This window comes from Erinaceus europaeus, chromosome 11 (assembly GCF_950295315.1).
Source record: "Erinaceus europaeus chromosome 11, mEriEur2.1, whole genome shotgun sequence".
In the NCBI taxonomy this organism is placed as follows: Eukaryota; Metazoa; Chordata; class Mammalia; order Eulipotyphla; family Erinaceidae; genus Erinaceus; species Erinaceus europaeus.
In genome coordinates, this window is record NC_080172.1 from 58,256,324 (window position 1) to 58,281,451 (window position 25,128).

The window sequence follows — 25,128 nt, forward strand, 5'->3', positions numbered from 1 at the left end:
ACACACACACACACACATACCCTTTGCTTCTGTCACAGAGGTGCTTGCAGTGGAGTGGAATGAGGTGGATGGTGGGGGAAGTGTTCTAATGTAATACAACTTCTGTCTTCTTTTCCTTCTTCTTTTTTAAGAACAACACTTCTTTTTTTTTATCTTTATTTTATTTATTGGATAGAGACAGCCAGAAATCGAGAGGGAAAGGAGTGATAGAAAGGGAGAAACAGAGACACCTGTAACAGTGCTTCACCACTTGCAAAGCATTCCCCCTGCAGGTGTGGACCGGGGGGCTCGAACCTAGGTCCTTGCACATTGTAACGTGTACTCAACCACGTGCACCACTCCCTAGTTCAATTTCTGCCTTCATCAAATTCATCAACTCAGTTCTTCTCTGGATTAGCTTTTAATAAATGATTGCAATTACCGATGACCTGTTCTCTTGTTTCTTTTCTATCCCACATGAGCACAGACAATGATCATGAATAAACATGCCTTCTCTGGAGACCCAGTCTTTCCCTTTGGTGAACTGTTCTCAGGCTAAATTCTGTGATGGTTGAGAGTCCGGAGTGTATTAATTTCTAGGGTTACAGAACTAGACATTTATTCTCTGTTAACTTGTTTAAATAAAGCAGACACTTCAGATTTCCCCACTTGCGTATGTCTTATTTCATCCACATTCAAGAATTGTGGTGAGGATATAAAGAAAAGCATGCAATCGTTTATCCTCTATTATGTCTAAAATGTAGATTTAGTGAATAGGTGGTGAGTTTCAAAACTAGAGTGGTCAACAAAGAAAGATTTCTGTTCTAGTAGGTGCTTTGCTCTACTTCCTTCACTCCACACACATAGCTAAAATGTATAAGGGAGAAACCAAAGCAGGCTCTAAAACAAAGCAAGCTTTTTCATAGATTAGAAGGGGAGTTAAAACAGAAAGCACTCAGACTTAGTGCGTCTGAAGCCACAGGGCCCCTCTGGGTCTGGTTTGAAAGTTAAGATTTTTGTTTCCTATAAGGTGACAGGAACTAAAATTGCTCCCAACAAGACAAAGGACAGGAGCCAGGCCTAGTCCTTGAAATCAGCTGCATGTAAAAAGAGGCTGAAAATAAACCACTACTAATTCAAGGCCTAGGGAAGAGGACAGATTATAGCGTGGATTCAGGGACCAAGTCACTCAGCTGGCTCAGTGACTGGTTCTGTGTTGTCTCCAGTGTAACTATGAAATAGAGGTCAAGCAGTGGTGCACCTGTGGTTGGGTGCACCTGTGGTTGAGTGCGCACATTATAATGTGCAAGGACTCAGGTTCAGGGCCCAAATCCCCACCTTAAGGGGGGAAGCTTCATAAGCAGTGAAGCAGTACTACAGGTGTCTCTCTTTTCTATCTCCCTATCTTCCCTCTCTCAAAGAGAAAAAGGCTAAAAGAAGAACAAAGTAAATAAAAATATCTCAGCTTCCAGCCACATATGGATACTAAAACTAATAATATGGACAACAAGATGATCACTCAGAATATAACTTTATTCTAGATACATGAACTCTAAGGAAGTAACAAAGTTATTCACTCTTTTTTTAAATTATTTTTATCATCTTTATTTATTGGATAGATACAGCCAGAAATTGAGAGGGTAGGGGAGATAGGGAGAGAGAAACAGAGACACCTGCAGACCTGCTTCACCTCTTGTGAAGCTTTCCCCCTGCAGGTGGGGACTGGGGACTCGAACCTGGGTCCTTGAGCACTGTGATATGTGCACTCAAATAGGTGCTGCCACCACCCGGCCCCCAAAGTTATTCTCTTAATAGCTGTGTATTCTTAAAGAGATAAAGTAAGTCCTGGCACATATTTGAAAAGGACAGAAAAAAAAAAAAGGAAAAAGAAGGCTGAATAAAGAGCAGGTAAGTATAAAAGTATGAAAAGGAACTAACAGAAATCTTGAGAGAGAAAAAAAGTCTTTGAAATTAAAGTCCTAATAGATGAGGTAACTCTATAGCTTGTCAACATTGAGGAGAAAAATAAAGGAATCTACTGGAGAATTTACTCAGAACATAACAGAAAAATAAAAGAATTAGAAGATGTGGAAAGAAGGAGAAGGCTGAGGTGTGGGGTCGTTTAAGGGTTATCAGGGACTCGGGACCCTGTGGTGGAGGAGGATTACAGTTTTGTTGTTAAGTTTACTGACACCCATCCTGGGGAGATGTGGTACTGTACCCCTATGACAATAACAATCTTGTGCATTAATTCCCTCAACAAAACTATAGAGAAAAAAATAGATATGGATGAAAAGTGAAGGTTCATGGGGCTCAATTAAATGGCACCAATATAATAGGGGCCTGGTAAGGGTTCCAGAAAGAAAAATTAAAAACTTAAGGGAAAGTTGGAGAGTATTTATTATTATTTTTAATAACTCAAGGCTTTTTCTTTCTGTTTTCCTTTCTCTCTCTCTCTCTCTCTCTTTCTTTCTTTTTTTTTTTTTTTGACCCAGGGTGTTTTAATCCGAACATTGGCCGGAACATCATGTATGCCGAGAAAGATAAGTAAAAAATAAGCTAACACTTTTGGCATTTGTAGTAAAACTACAGGCCACTAAAGATGAAATCTCAAGTTACCAAAGGGGAAATATTGAGTATGTACCAAAAAAAAAAAAAAAGAGAGAGAAAAAGAAAAAACTATGGACAAAAGCAATAACAGAAGCAAAAGGACAAAATATCTTGAATACAAAATATCTTGAATTAAATGGAACATTATCAACCCAAAATTTGATTTCCACATAAGCTGTCAACTAAGAGACAGGCAAGACAAAGATAATCTCAACCATTAAAAAAAAAAAAAAAAAACTAAGCTTTTTTAAAAATTTTTTTTTATTTAAGAAAGGATTAATTAACAAAACCATAGGGTAGGAGGGGTACAACTCCACACAATTCCCACCACCCAATCTCCATATCCTACTCCCTCCCCTGATAGCTTTCCCATTCTCTATCCCTGTGGGAGCATGGACCCAGGGTCATTGAGGGTTGCAGAAGGTAAAAGGTCTGGCTTCTGTAATTGCTTCCCCGCTGAACATGGGCGTTGACTGGTCGGTCCATGCTCCCAGTCTGCCTCTCTCTTTCCCTAGTAGGGTGTGTCTCTGGGGAAGCTGAGCTCCAGGACACATTGGTGAGGTCTTCAGTCCAGGGAAGCCTGGCCGGCATCCTGATGGCATCTGGAACCTGGTGATTGAAAAGAGAGTTAACATACAAAGCCAAACAAATTGTTGAGCAATCATGGACCCAAAGTTTGGAATAGTGGAGAGGAAGTGTTAGGGAGGTACTCACTGCAAACTCTAGTGTACTTCTGCTTTCAGGTATATATTTTGCAGTAAAAACTAAGCTTTTAAGGTAAAAAGTAAAAAAAAAAAAAAAAAAAAACTAAGCTTTCAAGGTAAAAAGTAAAAAAAAGAGAGAGAGAGAGAAAAGAAAAGAAAGAAAAAGATAAACTACTAAAGAATATACTTTCCCCAATAAGAAAAATAAGTTCAGAGAAAAAACATACTAGTCCAGGAAAAAACTCATGGTAGATGTTACTTAAGAGTCAAGGTCAGAAAATGAAAACACAGGTCAAAACTTGGACTGTGCAGGGTGTACTGCAGTAACCCAAAGGACTCTGGGTTGGAGTGGGGGTGGGGGAGACGTCAGATACGCACGACATGATGATCAAGAGAGACTTGAGTTGGTGGTAGCACTGGTGTGGGACATCTAACCCAGGATGATAACAAACTATATTCATGGATCACTGACTATGCTGTAAACCATCGTTTCCTCCAATAAACTGGTTTTGGGGGGGAAATGTAAAAAACAAAAAGAATGGAAGGAGTCAGACAGTGGTGAAACTGGTGAACACACATGTTGCCATGCATAAGGACCCACATTCAAATCCCCAAGTCCCCATTTGCAGAGGAAAAAGCCTCTTGAGCTGTGAAGCAAGTGTCTTATCTTTCCCTCTCCCTTACTATCTCCCTTTCCCCTCTCAATTTCTCTCATCCAATAAAATAAAAAGCTATTTAAAAAAAAGAACTCAAACCAATTTCTTCCTTATTAAAAAAATAATAATAACAGGAAGGGGGACCAGGCGGTAATGCATTGGATTAAGCGCACATGGTGCGAAGCGTAAGGACAGTCTCTAGGACCCCAGTTCCAGCTCTTGGCTCCCCACCTGCGGGGTGGGGGGTCGCTTCACAAGTCCTGAAGCAGGTCTGCAGGTGTCCTTCTTTCTTCCCCCTCTCTGTCTTCCTTTCCTTTCTAATTTTTTTCTCAGTACTGTCCAACAACAACAATACAATAAAGACAACAATAACAACAACAACAAAATGGGGGGGGGGTACGGCTGCCAGGAGCAGTGGATTCATAGTGCAAGAACTGAGTCCCAGCGATAACCCTGGAGGTGAAAACAAATAAATAAATAACAGGAAAGAAAAAAAATTCACATCTAAGGCTCTCACCAAGTTTGGGAGTCAAATAGAAATAATTACTATGTCAGAATACATTATAAGATAGTTTACATTGCTACCAAGGAGTTGGTGAGGTGGTGCAATGGATAAAGCCTTGAACTCTCAAGCATGAGGTCCCAAAATCAATCCCCAGCATCATGTATGCCAGTTCTCACTCTGGTGAGACATTCTCTCTTTCTCATAAACAAATAAATCTCCTCCTCCTCCTTAATATTGAGTCCCATGTATTTTGAGATAGGAGTTATTTTTTTAAAAATATTTATTTATTCCTTTTTGTTGCCTCTGTTGTTTTATTGTTGTCGTCGTTGTTGGATAGGACAGAGAGAAATGGAGAGAGGAGGGGAAGACAGAGAGGGGGAGAGAAAGACAGACTCCTGCAGACTTGCTTCACCGCCTGTGAAGCGACTCCCCTGCAGGGGGCTCTAACGGGGATCCTTACTCTGGTTCTTGGGCTTTGCACCAAGTCCGCTTAACCACCTGTGCTAACATCCAAATCCCTAGGAGTAATTTTTTTAAAGATTTTTTTCCAACCATTTATTTATTTATTTGTCCTCCAGAGTTATCCCTGGGGTTTGGTGCCTGCACTACGAATCTAGCACTTCTGGTGGCCTTTTGTTTTTCTTCATTCGATGGGACAGATAGAAATTGAGAGTGGACGGTAGATAGAGAAGGGAAGAGATAGACACCTACAGACTTGCCTTACATGGAGTGTCCCCTTTGCAGGGGGGACAGGGGCTCGAACTTTGTTCCTTTCATATATCCTCACACTTAGTACTATGAGCTCTTAATCAGGTGTGCCCAGCCCCTAATCTTTTATTTATTTATTATTGGATAGAGACAGAGAGAAATTGAGAGGAGAAGGAAGTAGAGAAAGAGACAGACACACACCTACAGTCCTGTTTCACCACTCGTGAAGCTTTTGCCCTGCAGGTGGGGACCAAGGGCTTGAACTTGTGTCCTTGTGCACTGTAATGTGTGCCACTGCATGGCCCCAAATCTTTTTTTTTCTTCTTAAGTTATTTTATAGTAATAAAATTCTGACCTAGAACTTTTAAGCTTACAGAAACCAAAGAGTAGCTAAGTGTGAGAGAGCACAAAACAAATCATGATCACTCAATGGAAGACAAAAAAAAAAAGAAAGAAAAGAAAGATATGGTCAGCAAAACACACGCAAATGAGAGTAGTAGGATTGGTTCAAATATATCAGTAAGCACAGTCACTAGGCAGATTTAAATTACTTATTAAATTATAGTTTATCAGATTGGTTTAAAAATACTCAGATATATAATACTAGCAACAGACACACAAAGCTAGACCACAGGAAGATTCAACATAAAGGAACTTTTCAAAGATTAATTATCAAAAAAAATGTAAAAGAGAAAATATATGAAACATTAATAGTATCAAAGTAATTTAAACCAAATGCACTAAAAGAAAATGAAGATAGTTACTAACACAAAGGTAAATGTGCCTACTAATATGCCTTTCAATTACAAAAAGCAAAAGCACCAGATATGCAAAGAGAAATAAACAAGCCCATCATCTGAGTGGGAGATTTCAACAGTCAGACACAGCTAGATGAAGCTGGCGAAAAATGGAGCTAAGTGAAACTGAATCATGAAGGACTTCCAAGGAAGTCACATTAAGGAGCTTGAGTTTTATTATGAGAGCAGTAGGAAATCATTTCAAGGGTTTTAAGCAGAGGAGTGATTAGACCCGATGTGCTCTTAGAAATCACACTCTGCCTATAATATAGAGCATGGACAACAGGGTGGTCAGACTACACAGAGCAAGGGAGACCACCTACCTAGCTGAGAAAAACTACTGATCTAAACTACCGTCTTTGTAATTTTTAATTTTTTTGTTATTATCTTTATTTATTTTTGGATAGAGACAGCCAGAAATCAAGAGGGGAGGGGGCATAGAACATTATTTCACCTATTGAGAAGCTTTTCCCCTGCAGGTGGAGACTGGGGGCTCGAACTGGGTCCTTGAGCAATGTGCTATGTGTGTTCAGCCAGGTGTGCCACCACCTAGCCCCTAAACTACCATCTTGCTGGGGGGAAAAGAGCGAGCATTCTGAGAGCCATTTGTACAGTATAGTTGCTTACTCAGTAAATAGCAGGAATGTGGTCAAGCATAGCATCCATATTCCTACCCTGGAAAAAGAATAGGGGAACTTTAAAGTAATTGAGGGTAAGTATAGTTATTCCTTTGTTTCTGATTACACTAATAAACTCCCTCCCCTAACCAACTCAGTTTTGACAGTTAAATAAATTGATTAAAAATGTAAGTAGCTGGGAGCCAGGCAGTGACAAACCTGGTTAAGTACCCACATTACAGTGCACAAGGACCCAGGTTCAAGCTCCTGTTCCCCACCTGCAGGGGGAAAGCTTCATGAGTGGTGAAGGAGGGCTGCAGATGTCTCTGTCTCTCTTCCTCTCTATTTCCCCTTTCCCTTACAGTGTCTCTCTGACTGTATCCAGTAATGAATAAATAAAAATATTCAAAAATATATTTATTTAAAACATTAAAATAACAAGCAAAGCAAAACAAAAAACCCAGCTTAAGTTGACAGGTAGGTGACTCAGTCCTAGAATGCAGCAGGACTTGGATGTTTGAAGCCCCAGGCTCCTTGACATTTCACATGATAGAGCAACACTCTAGTTCTCTCCCATTAAATATATTTAAAAAAAAAAAAAAAAGCAGGAAAGTCTGGCAAGCTATAGCACTTGGATAGTGCATTTACTTTGTCATGGATATGACCGGACTCAACACACTGAAGAAAGCTTCAATGATGTGGTATTTTTCTCTGTGTCTCTCATGTCTTTTTCTGTCTAAAAAAGTCAACCAGTAACTATCAGGGATATCACACATACACACACACAGTAGGGGGAAAAAAGGGAACTATAATATATTCATCATGCATGGAGTATGCAGATTAAATTTAAAGTGGTTTGCCTAACTGTATTCTGTTTTCTAATTTTATTGATTTACTATTTATTGGATAGAGAAAAATTGAGCAGGGAGGAGGTGACAGAAAAGGCTAAAGAAAGAGAGAGAACTCCAGCACTGCTTCACCACTTGTGAAGTCTCGCGTCTGCAAGTGGGGACCAAGCGCTTAAACCCAGGTCCTTATACATTGTAATGTGTACTCTCAACCAGGTGTGCCACCACCTAGCCTCTACCAAACTATATTCTATTTTACATTAATACGATTGGTGCCAAGAATCTTTAAGACCAACAACTGGTTTTAATAATCTCTGAGGGAAATCCCACTTTTACAAAGCCAGAAAATGCATGTGTATTCGAAATGATTATTTCCCCTGAAGATGGAATACTTATTCTTGTAGGTTATTCCTACTACATACTGCACATCTTCATAATTTTTTCATTCAGAATGAACTTTCAAACACAACTATATACCTAACTACTAAAGCAACAAAGTAGTCATGACTTTCCTTAGCACATAGATGATATGAGGAACAAATAGGACCAATTTGTTGGATCTATGAAGTCTTACATAGAATTATAAGTTGCGTTTTTTTCCCTCGCTCAAGATGGCGCGGCTTGCAATGTGTACCTGGCGGTGGGCTGCGGCGGCGGCTGCTTTCAAAAAACGCCAACATGCCGCGCTTGGGGTCCGGCCTCTAGTTTCTGTCTGTAGGTCACATCCGCAATGGACATCGCGTCTGTTCTGGGACTCGGGAACCGCTCGGAAATCCCAGATCCCAGGGGCATTGCAACATACCACATGGCAGACACTAAGAAAAGACAATTCAAGACAGTTGTTAGATGTGGCAAGGGCTATCCAGGCATGGCCACTGATAGAAAAAAGGATGTGTTGGCATGGGCATGCAGGAGGAGGACAGCACACAGACTCGAAGGAAGGGTTAAAAAATGTTGATACTCAGAAAATCATAAAAAGCAATGCTTTCTTATGTATGGCCCAAAGATAGGCCAGATCTGCGTGCAAGAGTTGCCATTTCCCTGGGATCTTTAGGTGGTGCAAAGGTATATATTTTGCCCTAATTTATGGATACATGGGAACATGTGCTCTATCTCACGGGACCTGGTCTACATCTAGGTTTTGAGACTGTTAGGAAGTGAACCACCTGGAATGGAATTAGAGAATATTATGAAAGGAAAGGTCTCACCGGAGTAATGAGGGCAAATGGTTGACATTCCATGCCTGACGTCTCTGGACACAGTCTGAAGTGACGTATGCTGATTAGGTTGGGATCGGTGGATTATTTTTTTTATTAACCTTCTATCCTATAAATTTGCTATAATTAAAAAAAAGAATTATAAGTTGCATAGAATATAGCTCTTGTGCTTTCCTGATTTTTATTAATCGCCTTAGACAGGACTGTCAAGATAGCTTACCCACCAAGTGTTCTTGCTTTGCCATGCGCACAACCCAAATTCAAACCCAGCACCCACAGCAGTGGGGGATGCTTCAGTGCAGTGTTATCTCTCTCTCTCTCTTTCTTTATCTCTATTTATGATGTTCTCTATCTGAAAAAGATGGCAAAGCCCCAGCAATGACCAAAATTAACAAGCAATGAAACAATGTCTGAGTTTACAAAGATTAAATGATCTTCAGTCTTTGACTGGGGTTGGGGCGGAGCATTGTGTGACTTGGGTGTGGAGAGCAGCAAAAGTATGTATATTATACAATCAAGTTGAAGTCCCTTATAAATGTTTAAAAATAGGGAGTTGTTATGTCCAAGGCACTTTATTTATTGGTAGCTTCAAGCGTGAAAAAAGGTCTAGAGGACTTACAGATTTCCAATTATGAATTGTAGGGTCTTAATTTTAATTTAAGTCATCCTAATGTGCCAATGAAATTTAGTTTTAGAGTTCCAAACAAGCTGTGCAATTTCCAGCTAGCAGCCTAAAGAACTGAGGAAAAGTGGAGCCTGTGATTCAGAACAAAGTTGTACAGCCATGAAAACTTCTGGGAACCTTAAAGGAAATCTGCTAGGGCGTAGGAAAAGAATCAGGTAAAATGTCAGTCTTTAGAGACCAAAGTTGAGTTGTAAGAAGAAAAAAAAATTATCTGGCCTTGGTTTGATTATTGTTAAAGTTAACATTTACTTGAGAGCTGGTGCTGCATTAAATTTTACTCCTGCAGTCCATTATTTATTAGGAGCCATTATCCTATCATTACACTTCAGACCAGATTGCTTCTTTAATTGCTGTTCTTTGCATTCAGGAGCAGTGCAAACAAAACAGTGCAGTGAGCTCTTCCCCTTTAGATCTAGCTGTTTTATCACCTAACCTGAAGCCAAAGTTCACTATCCTTGTGCTGTGCTGGGTAGACAACTCTCTCTTCATAGAGGAATGCTAAAACCATGAACAATCATGAAGTTGCAAGCAGAAAAAGTGGATGCATCTAGCTTCTCTGATACAGCACTTTTTTTTTCATCAAAATTATAACAACTTGTTCAACATAAAAATTGAGGTCATACCAATAAAATGGTAACTCTTTAATTTTATTTATTCTTTTTTTTTTTTTTATCAGAGCACTGCTCAGCTCTGGCTTATGGTGGTGCAGGGGATTGAACCTGAGATTTTGGAGCCTCAGGCATGAGAGTCTCTTTGCATAACCACTATGCTATTTACCCCTGCCCAGAATAGTAGCTCTTTATATTTCCATTTGAGCCTATTATGTATTAAAATTGAAGGGTGTTTATGTGTCAGTGGAAATTTTTCCTTCAAATCTCATACTTCCTGGAAATATTTGTATATATGTAGATATACCTAGAAAGAAGGGGGGCTGGGTGGTAGCGCAGCAGATTAAGCGCACGTGGCAAAAAGTGCAAGGACCAGCATAATGAATGATGTTTGAGCTCCTGGCTCCCCACCTGCAGGGGAGTTGCTTCACAGGTGGTAAAGCAGGTCTGCAGGCATCTCTTTCTCTCCCCCTATCTGTCTTCCCCTCCTCTCTCCATTTCTCTCTGTCCTATCCTATCCAACAACAATGATAGCACTAACAGTAATAATAACCACAACAACGATAAACAACAAGGGCAACAAAAGGGAAAAAAATAGCCTCCAGGAGCAGTGAATTTGTAGTGCAGGCACTGAGCCCCAATGATAACCTTGGAGGCAAAAAAAAAAAAAAAGACAGAGTAGGTGCTACTGCTCACAATGTCTACACAGTACATGGAAAGATGTATCAAGAGTTTAATAAAATCAGCATCAAACAGGGAAAACATTAATTGTACCATTTTCACATTATCTGCCATTATAATAATGAGACAGCTAGTCAGGGTTTTAACATTACTTTTCATTTTTCCAGCAAATTTACCAGTGTCCTTACAAGATACTGACTATGCTATTTATCTAAATTGGGAGGAAATTTCCTCAAATATCTATCTTGCCATTTTATACCAAAGTCTCTATATCAAAATGGAACCTCTCCCCTGCTTTAACTCTCTCCCAGTGATTCCTGTAAACAATGAGGGAAATGATAGTCACTGCATCTTCTGGGCATTAAGTTCATTAGAATAATATAACAGGAAAAGCAGAAATTCCTTATACAGATAAAAGCAGAGCTGGAGAGTCACCACCAACATCAAGAAGACCAGTCAAACTAACTTTTGCATAAATACAGAAAAAAATGCATGCATGCATTCATATATGTGCATATATGTATAAACACATAATCATATATAAGCATGTACCAGAAAGCACTCTGAATAAAGCCTGGAGGTAAGATGGGTCAAGAGCACAGAGCTGAGTAATAATTATGGGCAAAGGATACAGGCTCAGGTCATAAAAAAAAAAATTTGGGTCAAGCTGAGGACACAACATAATATAATTAAGGAAAAGACTTTCGTGACTGAGAATCTGAGGTTCCAGTTTCAGTTCCCAGCATCACCATAAGCCAGAGCTGAGCATTGCTCTGGTCTCTCTCCCATTCATAAACTAATTAATTTTTTAAAACAACAAGTCTCTTGACAAAAGTATTGCACAGCAAAAGTTAGGAACCATGATTATTTCCTATGAAATAACAAAAATAGGTTGGGAACATTTGAATCCCAAGACAACACGAAAACATTATTTCATTAATTCCTCCAACCTATCATTGGTGTTGGACATTCTTAAGGTGTCTCTGTGCCCCAGTATGGTTCCGTAGCCCCCATGTCCACTTGGTCAATTCCAAATTATATTCCTCCATGAGGATAATTTCTGGAACCATCCGTTCCACCCCGGTCCCATGGCTGCCAGTTCTTAGCAACATCACCCCGCCAGATATTCGTCGGGATGCAGCATCATCTAAGTTCATTTCCCACGTCTACCTGCCAATATACACGGATATCTTCACCCACCCTTTCCAACGCTTGACGTCTTGTCACCCAATCTGGTCCCCTATGCCTACACTGAACTTCTCTGTTCCAGACTCTTGGAAACAGAGTTGGCAGTCAGCTGAGGTAAAGAACAAACACCTCATCACAGACCCCTGCAAGCGTCAACCCGGCTTTGACCTGGCACGTTATGATTGGGCCCTCCTCAATCGCTATCGAACAGGCCATGGCCGGTGCGCCGCTATGTTCCATCGCTGGGGAGCCAGAGACGACCCGAACTGCCCCTGCGGCTACAGACAGACTATGACCCACATAGTCAACGACTGCCACCTCTCCAGATTCAAAGGAGGTCTCGAAACTTTACATCAAGCTCAACCTGACGCTGTTGACTGGCTACGGAAGAAGGGCAAATGCTAGAAGAAGAAGGTGTCTCTGTTAACCACACAGATTAAATGACCCCATTTGGTTGACCAATTCCAATGGTTCTCCATTCTTATTGTGCATTATGATCACCCATGGAATTTTGTTTGTTTGAATCTGAAAGCCATGCTCCTTCCCTGAGACTTAAAATTAGAATCTCCCAGAGCAGGATGTAGTCTCATGATCCCTAAGGTGTTTTGCTGGAAGCCACTACCCATGTTAGGCAGTATTTCTGTAGTAGCTCTCTGAGGAGAAGATAGAACTCAGACTTGGGGAAAACAAGCAAACAAACAAAAAAACCCAGCTACATGCCATGACTATGCTTCTATGGAGCCAAAGTATGAGCCATGTGCTTTTGCTCCACTTAAAGTAACAGTCTTTCTAACATCTAATTGTTTGGTGAAGCTAGAAAGGCAATGAGTCAACAGCACCAGAGGTGGCAGTGGGTGGGTTGTTAACTTATTCACCATATTATCTATAAATGGTTTTATTTATAAGCTACCAGATAATGGAACTATGGCTTATTTTCCATAATTTACAGAGATAATTTAATAGCCTTTTGGCAGTTCTGCATATTTTCAAGAGTTGAAAGGAGAGGGTACAGGACAGTGAGTAAAAGCACAGATAGAAAGGTCATGCTGCCCTGGGTTAAACACTGTTTCTGGCAGCCAGAGAGGTGGCTCAGTGGATGAAGTGTTGGACTATTAAACATGAAGTCCTGAATTAGATCCCTGGCATAGAGTGTACCAGAGGGGTACTCTAGTTCCTTTCCTTTCTTTTTCATTCTCATCAATAAGTAAATAAAAATTTAAACACACACACACACACACACACACACACACACACCTTGCTATATGAGCATGGGTCTTTTACTTGAGTTCTCCCTGCCTTAATGTCCTCATCTGCATCACCAAGAATAACTACTCTCACTTCCTGGGAATATATAGACTCAATGAGCATGCAGCTCAAGAGCACAGGTGGATACAAAGTATTAGCTGTCCAGGGTCAACTGACTTTAGGAGAGCTATGTTTCCCTCTGGGACAAGTGGTTCCACAAATCATACTAAGTCTTGTTTTGATAGCGTCTTATGTGACTTGATAAACTGTGATCCAGTAATAGCTGCTCCTTGGTTTATGTTGAGACTCAGGACCATAAAACAATCCTGGAGAAACCTTGAGTTCTATTCTTTTAGAAAGTTTTATGCAGATGGCAGGGACTGCCCCACTCTCCAAAGGGAGGTTGGGCCATCCTACCCTGCCACTTGAGGAAGAGTGGTCTTGAAATGAGTATATCCTAGAATTTTCCCAGCTGTGACCATGAACTATGATCTCAGGCCAATGGAAACTTAGAGGTTACAAAGTCTCTTGTGCTAAATATAAATATATATAGGCTCTGGGCCAAGTGGATGGGGTAAACAATTAATTTTGTTCATAGATTTTTCTTCAAGTTTGGGAGCAACTCTTTTCCGTAATCCAGTTTTCTAGCCCTTTTCTTAACTCTGACACCATCCTCACAGATAATATTTTTGTTCACTTCCATGTTAGATATCAAACTCAGGCAAAAACTACTATAGTCATAGGCCCCTAGAAAGATACCTAGAATAGGCTTCCTTACTTCTTTTTCCCCTAAGATACCTATTCTCATCTTCTCTATTCCTACTTTCTGGTTCCTGTTCATTAATCAATTTGTCTTGCTTTACATCTAACTGCTTTTCAGCCACCAAGTTGAAGATGCTGTCATGATTCCATCCTGAATTCCCTGGGCAGATAACCTCACCAGTGTAACCCAGAACCTCACCTCTCCAGAGCCCTATCCCAATAGGGAAAGACAGAAACAGGCTGGGGTATGGATCAAAATGCCAATTCCCATGTTCAGCAAAGAAGCAATTACAGAAGCCAGAACCCCCACCTTCTGTAACCCCCCCCAAAATAGTTTTTTGGTTGATATTCCTAGTGGGGGAGAAACGATAGGGCAAGTAGAACAGAGGGTTCTGAACTCCAACTCCATCAGGGCCCAGAGAGAGAAGAAAAAGAAAAAAAAGGGGGGTGGCATTCAGAAGTATTAATAGGTTAATAGGTTTAGGTGTAACTTAGAAAGGAAGAGAAGGCAGGACCACATGAAAAAATGAATAAATATATACAAATATAAATATATGCAGACAGTTCTAGAAATAGTAGTTAACCCATATCTGCAAACTTGGGAGAGCTACTATAGCTTCCAAATGGAGGGAATGGGAATATACAACTCTGGTGGTGGGAACTATGTGGAATTATACCCCTGTTATCTTACAATCTTTTAAAATTAATATTAAGTCACTAATAAAATTTTAAAAAGAAAGTTACATGCAGAGAAATAAAACATAAGTCTTCTTAGGGCCTATTGTTGCTATTTTGAAAATATCAGAGGCTGCCATAATAATTCATGAAATAAAAGCAGACCCATTCTAATTCTTCTCACCTGTACATTTTACTGATTATATAACACTTAACATGTCAGGCAGTTCCCCCAAAATACCCATCCCTTGCCTGTTCCCAAGACTGAATAGAGGCTGCTCTCCCTGCCTGGATCACTATTGCCACCACAGCCTCTGTGTTATGACATTGAATTGCAATCTTTATTTACTTGTTAACTTGCCACCCAAGCCTAGAGGCCCTGTAAGGTCAAGGGTTGGGCCTGCCTGACTCACCATTCTGTCCTCAGAATCCAGTATACTGAATAAATAACCCATAACAAGCATTCCCAAACTACTTGACGAGAACATAAAGTTACAGGTGAATGAAGACTCTGCTGCTTGTAGCTGTGTAACTTGGAACCAAATACTTGACTCCTCTGCTTCTCCATAAAATAAAACAAAGTATTTCCTCATAGGCTTTGGCAATGGCAAGAGGACAAAGCACCAAGAAAGCAGTTGGCACTGTGCCCAGAGCAAAGTTAACACTAATAGATGTTTGAAAACCCAGTGTAGCCAAGTGCACCCAAGCCTTCCATTTCCCTAATTTTGTCTCTTTCCTTATTTAATACAAATGGATGTTACAATCATAACTGTAGCTATCAAAGCCCTAGCAAACAGGGAAGATAGGATGAAAGGTCAGAGTTTATGGGTCTGCAATTCTCTCAGGTAGACATTTATTAAAGCTGAGTCATTACTATTCATTAGACAGCTTAGAGAGACCAGGTAGAACAGAAAGGGGAAATACCCAACTGAGGGCTCAGTGTGCTCGCCTGCCTGCCCATCCCAACACAAAACCAACATTTGCACAGCTGAAGTAAAAGGCATCATTTAAAGTAAAGGCATGATTTAAATGGGCTTCTTGATTTGCTCATCCAAGTACCTGGGCTCAGGAACCAAAAAAAAAAAAAAGAAAAAAAACCAGCCCAGCAGAGATGATCTGAAAAATTCTGGTGTGTGTTTTGCATTTGAAGAGAATGCTCTAATACTCACTGAGAGTTCACTGCAACTAGGCAATTTATACACATTATTTTTCAGAGTTATCAGATTGTAGTGACTTCTATTATAGAGACAAGGGAACTCATGGCTGCCAGTTAAACTGCAGAGGTTTAAATCTTCGCCCAAGGTCAACTCATCAATAGGAACCCCACAGGCTAGACTTAGAAAACTGTGCTCAACTGTCTCCAGAGTTAGTCTTCCCTCCTGCAGGAAGGGCAGGCCTAGCCTCTGACCTGACTTCCTAGCTCATTCTCTCTCTCTCTCTCTCTTTCTCTTTCTCTCTCTCTCCCTCTCTCATTTTTAAATATTTTTATTTATTTATTGGATAGAGACAAAGAAAAATTGAGAGGAAATGGGGTAGATAGAAAGGGAGACAGAAATAGCGACTCTTGTAGCTCTGTTTCACCACTTGTGAAGCATGGTTCCATAATAAATCCACTGAAGGCGGAGCCAAGATGGCAACTTTGGAGTGGCAGTTGCTGTGAGCTCCAAGAGGCAGTAGCTTGCAACCCGGAATTCTTTGGATAGGATAGGATACTGGGCTGTCTGTAGGAAGGGAAACACGGGCTGGTCAGAGTGACAGCAAAATACAATCCCAAAACTCTCTCTTGGGCTGACAAACTGAGGCCAGGGAGACAAAGGAAAATCTTTTGATTACTTCTGAGCTCACCTCCCCCATCCCAGAACCAGCCCCCAAGGGCTGGACAACTGCTACCAGCAGTCTTCCCACTGAGCTATTTTCTTTTTTTTTTCTTTTTAAAATATTTATTTTATTTATTTATTCCATTTTTGTTGCCCTTGTTGTTTTATTGTTGTAGTTATTATTGTTGTTGTTGCTGTTGGATAGGACAGAGAGAAATGGAGAGAGGAGGGGAAGACAGAGAGGGGGAGAGACAGATAGACATCTGCAGACCTGCTTCACCACTTGTGAAGCGACACCCCTGCAGGTGGGGAGTCAGGGCTCGAACCGGGATCCTTATGCTGGTCCTTGTGCTTTGCGCCACCTGCGCTTAACCGGCTGCTCTACAGCCCGATTCTCTGAGCTATTTTCTTTACCAAGGTTCCTGGCTCACCAGGGGTGTCATTCCAAGCCTCTTCCTTTAACTTCTCTCTCTTTTTTAAGTGGCTGGAGCTCTATTTGAGTGACAAAATACCTGACCAATCAGAGCCTCATCTCCGCCTGAGAAAGACTACCTGGATTTTTTTTTTTTTTTTTGGATACTTCTTATAACTGGCTGTCTTTGTTGAGGCTGCCAGAGTGGTCCAAGCTGCAGACTTGACTGTTAGGGGTTTTGTATTCTATTTTATTTTATTATTACTATTATTACATACACGTGTCCCTTTTCCACCCACCTTCTTCAGGTTGACCAAAATTAACTGTTGTTATTTTTTCATTGCTAGGTGACTGGATGTCTTATCCATTGTGAGAGGAACTTGTTTCTCTATACCTCTTCCCTCCACTCTCCTTTTTCCCTCCTTCTAGCTAATTAAAAAAAAAAAAATCTCTTTCCTTTCACTGCTCTTCCTTTTCTTTTTTCTTTTAAATTTTTATTCTTTTCTTCCTTCCTCCTTCTTTTGTTTTCTGAATTCATTGATATTCCCTTGTAAATTGTTTTGGGGAAGAAATCTGACTCGGAGTGGATTCTGTGTGTGTATATCTTCTCTACTTCCTTTTCTCCCCTTTTTATCCCTGGAATTTATAGTGGAGAGTATATTTGCATAATTGTCTATTCTTGCTTTCCCTTTTTTCTTGTTTATTTCTTTTTCTTTTATTTGGTTTCTATTTTTTCTTGGACTGGAGGTGTTGTTTGGCTAACTGGTATTGGTTGAACTGCATCTCAATCCTTGCTTCAGTTACTATTGTTCTAATTTCTGAGGTTGGTGACTACATTTGTAATAAAGGTCTTTAGTATAGAGTGGCTTGTACTCAAAACACAACAACTGAAGAATGACAGAACAGAAAAATAAAAACCACATCAATAAAAAAAAAAAGGTTAAATCAAGAGCAAATAAAACTGCTACCACAATGAATCAGGATAGGAGCCCAGAAAAAACTCCAAATCAGTCAGAATTAACCATAGATAAGAAAAGCATGTAGGCAATAATAAAACTAATAATCACAGAAATTAAGACAACTATGGATGAAAGGGCTATCAGAATTAGGGAAACAACAGATGAGACCCTCAAAGAAAATACAAGCTACCTCAAGGCAATTAGAGAAATGAAATTTGAAATAGATGAGCTAAAAGGCCAATTAGCAGAACAAGCTAATACTAAAACTGAACTGAATAAAGAAGCTGAGGGAAGGGAAAGCAGATTAACAGAAACAGAAAACAGAATTAGCCAAACAGAGGATGAGCTAGAGAAAACTAAGAAAGAGGTAATAGATCTCAAAAAGAGATTGAGAGACACTGAAAACAACAACAGAGACATATGGGATGATCTCAAAAGAAGTAACATTCATATAATTGGCCTACCAGAAGAAGAAAGAGAGGGAGGGGAAGTAAACATTCTAGAGGAAATAATAGAAGAAAACTTCCTAGACATAAACAACAGAAAGGACATTAAGATTCAAGATGCCCAGAGAGGCCCAAACAGAATCAACCCACATGTGAAGACACCAAGATGCATCATTGTTACAATGAAAAGGAGTAAAGATAAAGAAAGGCTCCTAAAGGCTGAAAGAGAAAATAAAAAGTCAGATACAGGGGAAAACCCATAAGACTATCAGCAGACTTTTCCACTCAAACTCTAAAAGCCAGAAGACAGTGGCAAAATATCTATTGAGCCCTCAATGAAAAAGGTTTCCAACCAAGGATAATATATCCTGCTAGACTTTCATTCAAACTAGATGGTTCAAAATCTTCTCAGACAGACAACAGTTAAAGGAGGCAACCATTACCAACCTGCCCTGTAAGAGGTACTAAAAGACCTCTTATAAACAAGAACATGACTATAATACTTGCCATATATCAGAGGAAATAAAGAATTGTTGAATAATGGCACCACAATACATTCAATCCATAATATCAGTAAATGTCAATGGATTAAATTCATCCATTAAAAGGGACAGAGTGGAGGATGGATCAGAAACACAACCCAACCATATGCTGCTTGCAAGAATCCCACCTGACCCAACAAGACAAACACAGACTTAAAGTCAAAGGATGGAAAACTATCATACAGACTAATGGACCACAAAAAATGCAGAAACAGCCATTCTCTGACACCATAGACTTTAAATTAAACAAAGTAGTAAAAGATAGGCAAGGCCATTACATAATGATTAGAGGACCAATCAACCAAGAAGATTTAACAATTATTAACATCTATGCACCCAATGAGGGTCCATCAAAATACATCAAACACCTATTGAAAGAACTACAAAAATACATCAATAATAATATAGTAATAGTGGGAGACTTCAACACCATACTCTCACAGTTAGACAGATCAACTAAGCAGAGAATCAACAAAGAAACAAGAGAATTAAATGGAGATGGACAGACTAGACATCCTGGACATTTTCAGAGTCCTTCAACCCAGAAAACTGGAACACACATTCTTTTCAAATCCACACAGCATCCTCAAGGATAGACCACATGTTAGGCCATAAAGACAGTATCAACAAATTCGAGAGCATTGAAATCATCCCAAGTATCTTCTCAGACCACATTAAACAACAAACAGAAAATTACTAAAAGTCACAGAATTTGGAAAATCAACAACATACTGCTTAAGAACCACACTCAAGGAAGAAATTCAAATGTCCCTGGAAACAAATGAAAATGAAGACACAACCTATCAAAATATTTGGGACACAGCTAAAGCAGTATTGAGAGGGAAACTCATAGTCATACAGTCACATATTAGAGAACAAAAAAAAAATGCTCAAATAAACAACCTTACTGCATGCCTTAAGGACTTAGAGGAAGAGGAACAAAGGGACATTAAAGCAACCAGAGGACGGAAATCACTAAAATTAGAGCAGAAATAAACAGCATCGAAAATAAGAGAACCATACAAAAGATCAATGAAGCCAAATGTTGGTTCTTTGAAAAATTAAACAAGATTGACAAATCCCTAGCAGACTCACTAAAAAAAGGGAGAAGACCCAAATAAATAGAATTGTAAACAATAGAGGAGATATCACAACTGACACTACAGAAATCCAGAACTTCATACGAGATTTCTATGAAGAACTTTATGCCACCAAACTAGAGAATCTGGAAAAAATGGAAAAATTCCTGGAAACATATACCCTTCCAAAACTGAACCAAGAAGAACTACCAAACCTAAATGCACCAATCACAGATGAAGAAATCGAAACAGTTATTAAGAATCTTACCAACAACAAAAATCCTGGACCAGATGGCTTCACAAACGAGTTCTACAAAACCTTCAGGAAACAGCTAATACCTATACTTCTCAAGCTCTTCCACAAGATCAAAGAAACAGGAACACTACCTTCAACCTTCTATGAAGCCAACATCATCCTGATACCAAAAGCAGATAGGGACAGAACAAAAAAGGAAAATTACAGACCAATATCTCTGATGAACATAGATGCCAAAATATTAAACAAGATCCTGGCCAACCAGATGTAGCAGAATATCAAAAAATTGTTCATCACGACCAAGTGGGATTTGTCCCAGGAATGCAAGGCTGGTTCAACATATGTAAGTCAATCAGTGTCATTCACCATATCAATAAAAGCAAAATGAAAAACCACATGATTATCTCAATAGATGCAGAGAAAGCCTTTGACAAAATCCAACACCCATTCATTCTCAAAACATTACAAAAAATGGGAATAGATGGGAAATTCCTCAAGATAATGGAGTCCATATATAGCAAACCTACAGTCAACATCATACTCAATGGACAGAAGCTGAAAGCATTCCCCCTCAGATCAGGGACTAGACAGGGCTGTCCATTATCACCATTACTCTTCAACATAGTATTGGAAGTTCTTGACATAGCAATCAGGCAAGAGAAAGAAACCATGATAAATCCACCACTCATTGTGGCTTTCTCTTCTTTTTTACCCCTCTTCTTTTTATTTGATAGGACAAAGAGAAATTGGGTGGGTGGAGAGGGTAGAGAAGGAGAGGCACTTGCAGCACTGCTTCACAGCTTATGAAGCCTCTCTGCAATGTAGTGACCTAGGGCTTGAACTCAAATCCTTTCACATAGTGACATATGCACTTAACCAGGTTTGCCTCCACTACATTGAAGGAAACTTGGGTACTGTGATCTCTGTATCTTTGTCTTCACTTTCTTTTTCTTTCAAATTTTTACTTATAAAATGGAAACACTGAAAATACCATAGAATAAGAGGTGGTACAATTCCACATAATTCCTACCACCATAACTCCACATCCCATTCCCTCCCCTGAAAGCTTTCCTATTTAACCCTCTGGGAGCATGGACCAAGGGTTATTATGGGGCTGCAGAAGGTGGAAGTTCTGGCTTCTGTAACTGCTTCCCTGCTGAACATGGGAATTGACAGGTCAATCCATACTCCTAGTCTCTCTCTTTCTCTTCCTAGTGGGGCAGGGATCTGGGGAGGTAAGGCTCCAGGACACATGGTGGGATCATCTGCCCTGGGATGTCCGGTTGTCTTCACTCTATCAAGAAAGGAAGGAAGGAAGGTAAAAAGGGAGGGGAAAAGGAAGGAAAAAAGCAAGGACAAAAGGAAGGAAAGAAAGAAAGGCTCTCCATTTTTATATTTATGTAAGCTCATTTTTGAATGCATTCTACAAGTAGAATTATTGCTGGCTAAGAAAAATCTAGCTTTCCTCCATTTACACCTTGCCTGGGTTTTATTTCCTAGAAGAATATGGTTGAAATATCACCTCTGCATTTCCCATTTTCATCTTCCTGCTTGAGGTTAGTTGCCAGGCTGAGCTTCACTGACAGAAGACAGACGACCAGGGACTCATGGCTGAGCTGTACGCAGTATCTCTTTATTCATGCAGAACGCAGCACAATCTAAGCCATCTAAAACTAAACTAAACTAAACTAAAAACTCATAATTCTGTCCTTATATATACTTGCCAAGTAGGGTGTAAACAGGATGTGATGTAGAGAGGGTGGAGCAAAAAGAGATTGGTGAAAATCAGGGTGTGACAAGGAGAGGGGGCAAAGTAGGCGAGAATTCTACCACTGAACCACCAATGCCCTGAAGGGAGGGTGGTGCTTAGTTAACAGTGGTTTATGTAAGTAGACCGCAGCTTTAAGTGGGATCAAACCAATGCCATGCAGGCATGCTGGCACTTAGTTAACAGTGGTTATGTAAATAGAATACAGTGTTAAGCAGGGGGGATTAAACCAAATGAAACAGAAGGGGAAGCAGAATTAGAAGCATACCAACAGTTAGTGACAAGTGAGGTTAGTGATAAGAAAGAACCTGCTTTTCAAAGCAATTCCATCTGTGGCAACTAGTCAGAAGCTGAGACTCTCAGTCCCCAGCTGGACCTTAGGTAGTCAGTGAAGCAGTGAGCTGTGGTCAAGACCTTCTCCTGATTTAGCTGCTATTCCAGAGAGAGAAAACCCACACAAGAAAGGATTACAGCGATGCACCAACAACAGAGGATTCTGAGGGAAGAGGAAAGTGGGTGTGGGAATGGTATGCAAAGATTAAATGTTTCTATTGCAGATTTTTTTTTGTACTCAGTTATTTCACAGCAGCAAAGTGGGAGATGAATTGATGTTACTATTGCCAAAGCCATGAGATAACAAAAGGGCTCTTCTTACCCTCTTCTGGATATGCCCACCTCCCTCAAACCCCCCACCTTTGCTGTGCAAGTTTTACTTTCACTGCAGAGGGCTGTTGTCTTTCTTCTGTCAGGTGTATAAATAAAACACAATTACAAACACCGCCTGTCTCTTGAGTTCCTTAAAAAGTTAGTTTCATGATAAAGCATAAGAAAATCAGTTGTAGCTATTGTCTTCCCATAGGTGTATTAAACTAAGTTGTTGAATCTACTATTTTTAAATCATGTAAGGATGGTGGTTTGCTTTATTTATTTTTCTTTCTTTTTTAGGAAATATTTTTATTTATTTACTTTTGGATAGAGGCAGAGAAAAATTGAGTGGGAAGAAGGAGAGAGACAGAGACACCTGAAACCCTGCTTCACCACATGTGAAGCTTTCCCCCTGCAAGTGGGGACCAGGGGCTTAAACCTGGATCCTTATGTACTGTAATGTGAGTGTTTAACCAAGTGTGCCACCTCCTGGCCTCCTGTTTTCTTTTTTTTTTTTATTGAGTCTTCATAAAAACAAACCTCTATAAGTAAAGACACAGATTCTAATTAAAATAAATTTTAAGTTGTCTAAAGTGATTCAAGATAAGCAAATCTATAAGTCTGACTTACCCTATTTGAAATTCTTCTCTGACCACCAAGTCTGTATAAATCTTTATGGAATGACATATTAACTGCTTGCTGCTGGGACCCAGTTTTTGAGTTTCGTTGCAGTGATAAAATAAGGTCATTCTGCTTTTCATAAAAATGGATGTAGCTTCTTTGGTAATTAAAATCTACAGGGTCCTGGAGAGATGATATATTTAAATCTCTAAAAAGTAATGGGGAAGCTGTAAAGTTACAAAGGGAGAAGGAATAAGGGGCCTCCCATTGCTGCTCATCAAATTATATGTTAGTAATAGGGTATTTATGCCACTTTTTTTAACAAAATGTTTTTTTTTCTGAAAATTTTAAATCCAAGTCCTGAAGTTCTTCTGTTCTGACAACCTCTTGTAGAAGAGGCACCTGTAGGGTGAGTGATTTATCAAGGGAATGGCTGGAGTGTCTTCAGTTTCGTACAAAGTATCCTTTAAACAGACTCTTAGGAGCTGCCTGTTGAGGAATCCAGACTTAAAGGGTATCAACCTGGCCCTTAATTTCTTGGGGATATACATATATATCCCAGAGAGCAGATACTCTCCTCATTAGTGTATGTACTTCAGTCTATAGGAGACACATTTTCCCCTTCTCTTCTGCTATGATTCAGTGTAAGCATTCTGTCTCCATTGTGAAAATGCTATCTCAAGAAGCAGTTTCACTCATAGTGAGATTATTGTGATCCCATGGGTTAAGATTTTATTTTACTTTATTTTATTGCCACCAAGGCTTATTGCTGAAACTCAGTATCTGCACTACTCCATTGTTCCTGGTGTTTCCTCTTTCTTCCTGTTTTGATATAGGGTGAGAGACAGAGACACAGGTGGAGGGGAGAAAGAGGGAGAAAAAAAGATTCCTGCAGCACTGCTCCACCATTTGTGAAGCTTGCCCCCTGCAAATGGGACTAGAGGCTTGAAACTAGGTCATCGAGCATGGTAAAGTGTACACTTTAGCAGTTGTGTCACTACCTGGCCCCAACATTTTCTCTTAAAGTTGCTCTTTGAGTAAAAAAAAAAAAAAAGAAAGAAAGAAAGAAAGAAAGAAAGAAAGAAAGAAAGAAAGAAACTTCTTGAGCTAAAATTTTGAGTGTTTTAGTAGCACAGTGGGTTAAGTGCACGTGGCGCAAAGCACAAGGACCGGTGTAAGGATCCCGGTTCAAGCCACCAGCTCCCCACCTGCAGGGGAGTCCCTTCAAAGGCAGTGAAGCAGGTCTGCAGGTGTCTGTCTTTCTCTCCCCCTCTCTGTCTTCCCCTCCTCTCTCCATTTCTCTCTGTCCTATCCAACAACAGCAACAACAACAAGAATAAGTACAACAATAAAACAACAAGGGCAACAAAAGGGAATAAATAAATATTTTTTAAAAAAATTTTGAGTGTTTTAAATAAACTATTCTGGCAGGATAATTAGCCTTGCTAATCCTTATTTTAATCCTTGACAAAAATGAGTGTAATCCAAATTTATTTTAGCTATCACGAGGTTGGTGTAAGAACCAGAACCAAGTGGTACCAATATAGAGAGAGCACTGAGTTTAGTGGTGGCACTTGGTAAGTATTTAAGAAAAATTAAGTACTATAATAAGTAATGTTGCTGAATCAGAGTGTCATTGTTTGCCATTCATAAGGCCAATTTATTTTTTAAATTTCTTTATTGGAGGACCAATGGTTTATAGTTGACACTAAAATACAATAGTTTATACATGCATAACATTTCCCAGTTTCCCACATAACAATACAAACTCTACTAGGTCCTCTGCCACCATGTTTCAGGACCTGAACCAACCCATCCACCCCATTTTTACTTTGGTTCTTCTTCTTCTAGCATTTGCCCTTCTTCTGTAGCCAGTTAATGGCTTTGAAAGTGACTGGGATCCATGTGGATTCAGTTGGCTAGGAAGGATCGTCAGTTTCCCCAATGAATGGGTACTCACGGGATGCACCACGGGAAGGTCGATCCAATGCATCCCTTTACTTTGGTGCAATACACCAACTCCAGTCCAAGTTCTGCTTAGTGTTTTCACTTCTGATCTTGCTTTTCTACTTCTATGAGTGAGATCATCCCATATTCA

General features: G+C 39.8%; 1 protein-coding gene across 1 annotated transcript; it reads left to right on the forward strand.

Annotated features, from left to right (window-relative positions):
• Positions 1 to 8,030: 8,030 nt before the first annotated feature.
• Positions 8,031 to 8,478, forward strand: LOC132541227 (iron-sulfur clusters transporter ABCB7, mitochondrial-like). The gene has a single exon (XM_060200987.1). The coding sequence runs from the start codon at positions 8,036 to 8,038 to the stop codon at positions 8,432 to 8,434; it is 399 nt and encodes a 132-aa protein (XP_060056970.1). The 5' UTR covers positions 8,031 to 8,035; the 3' UTR covers positions 8,435 to 8,478.
• The last annotated feature ends 16,650 nt before the right edge of the window (positions 8,479 to 25,128 follow it).

Coding starts and splice junctions, on each gene's coding strand:
- LOC132541227 (XM_060200987.1), top strand. CDS start 8,036: ATGGCGCGGCTTGCAATGTGTACCTGGCGGTGGGCTGCGGCGGCGGCT.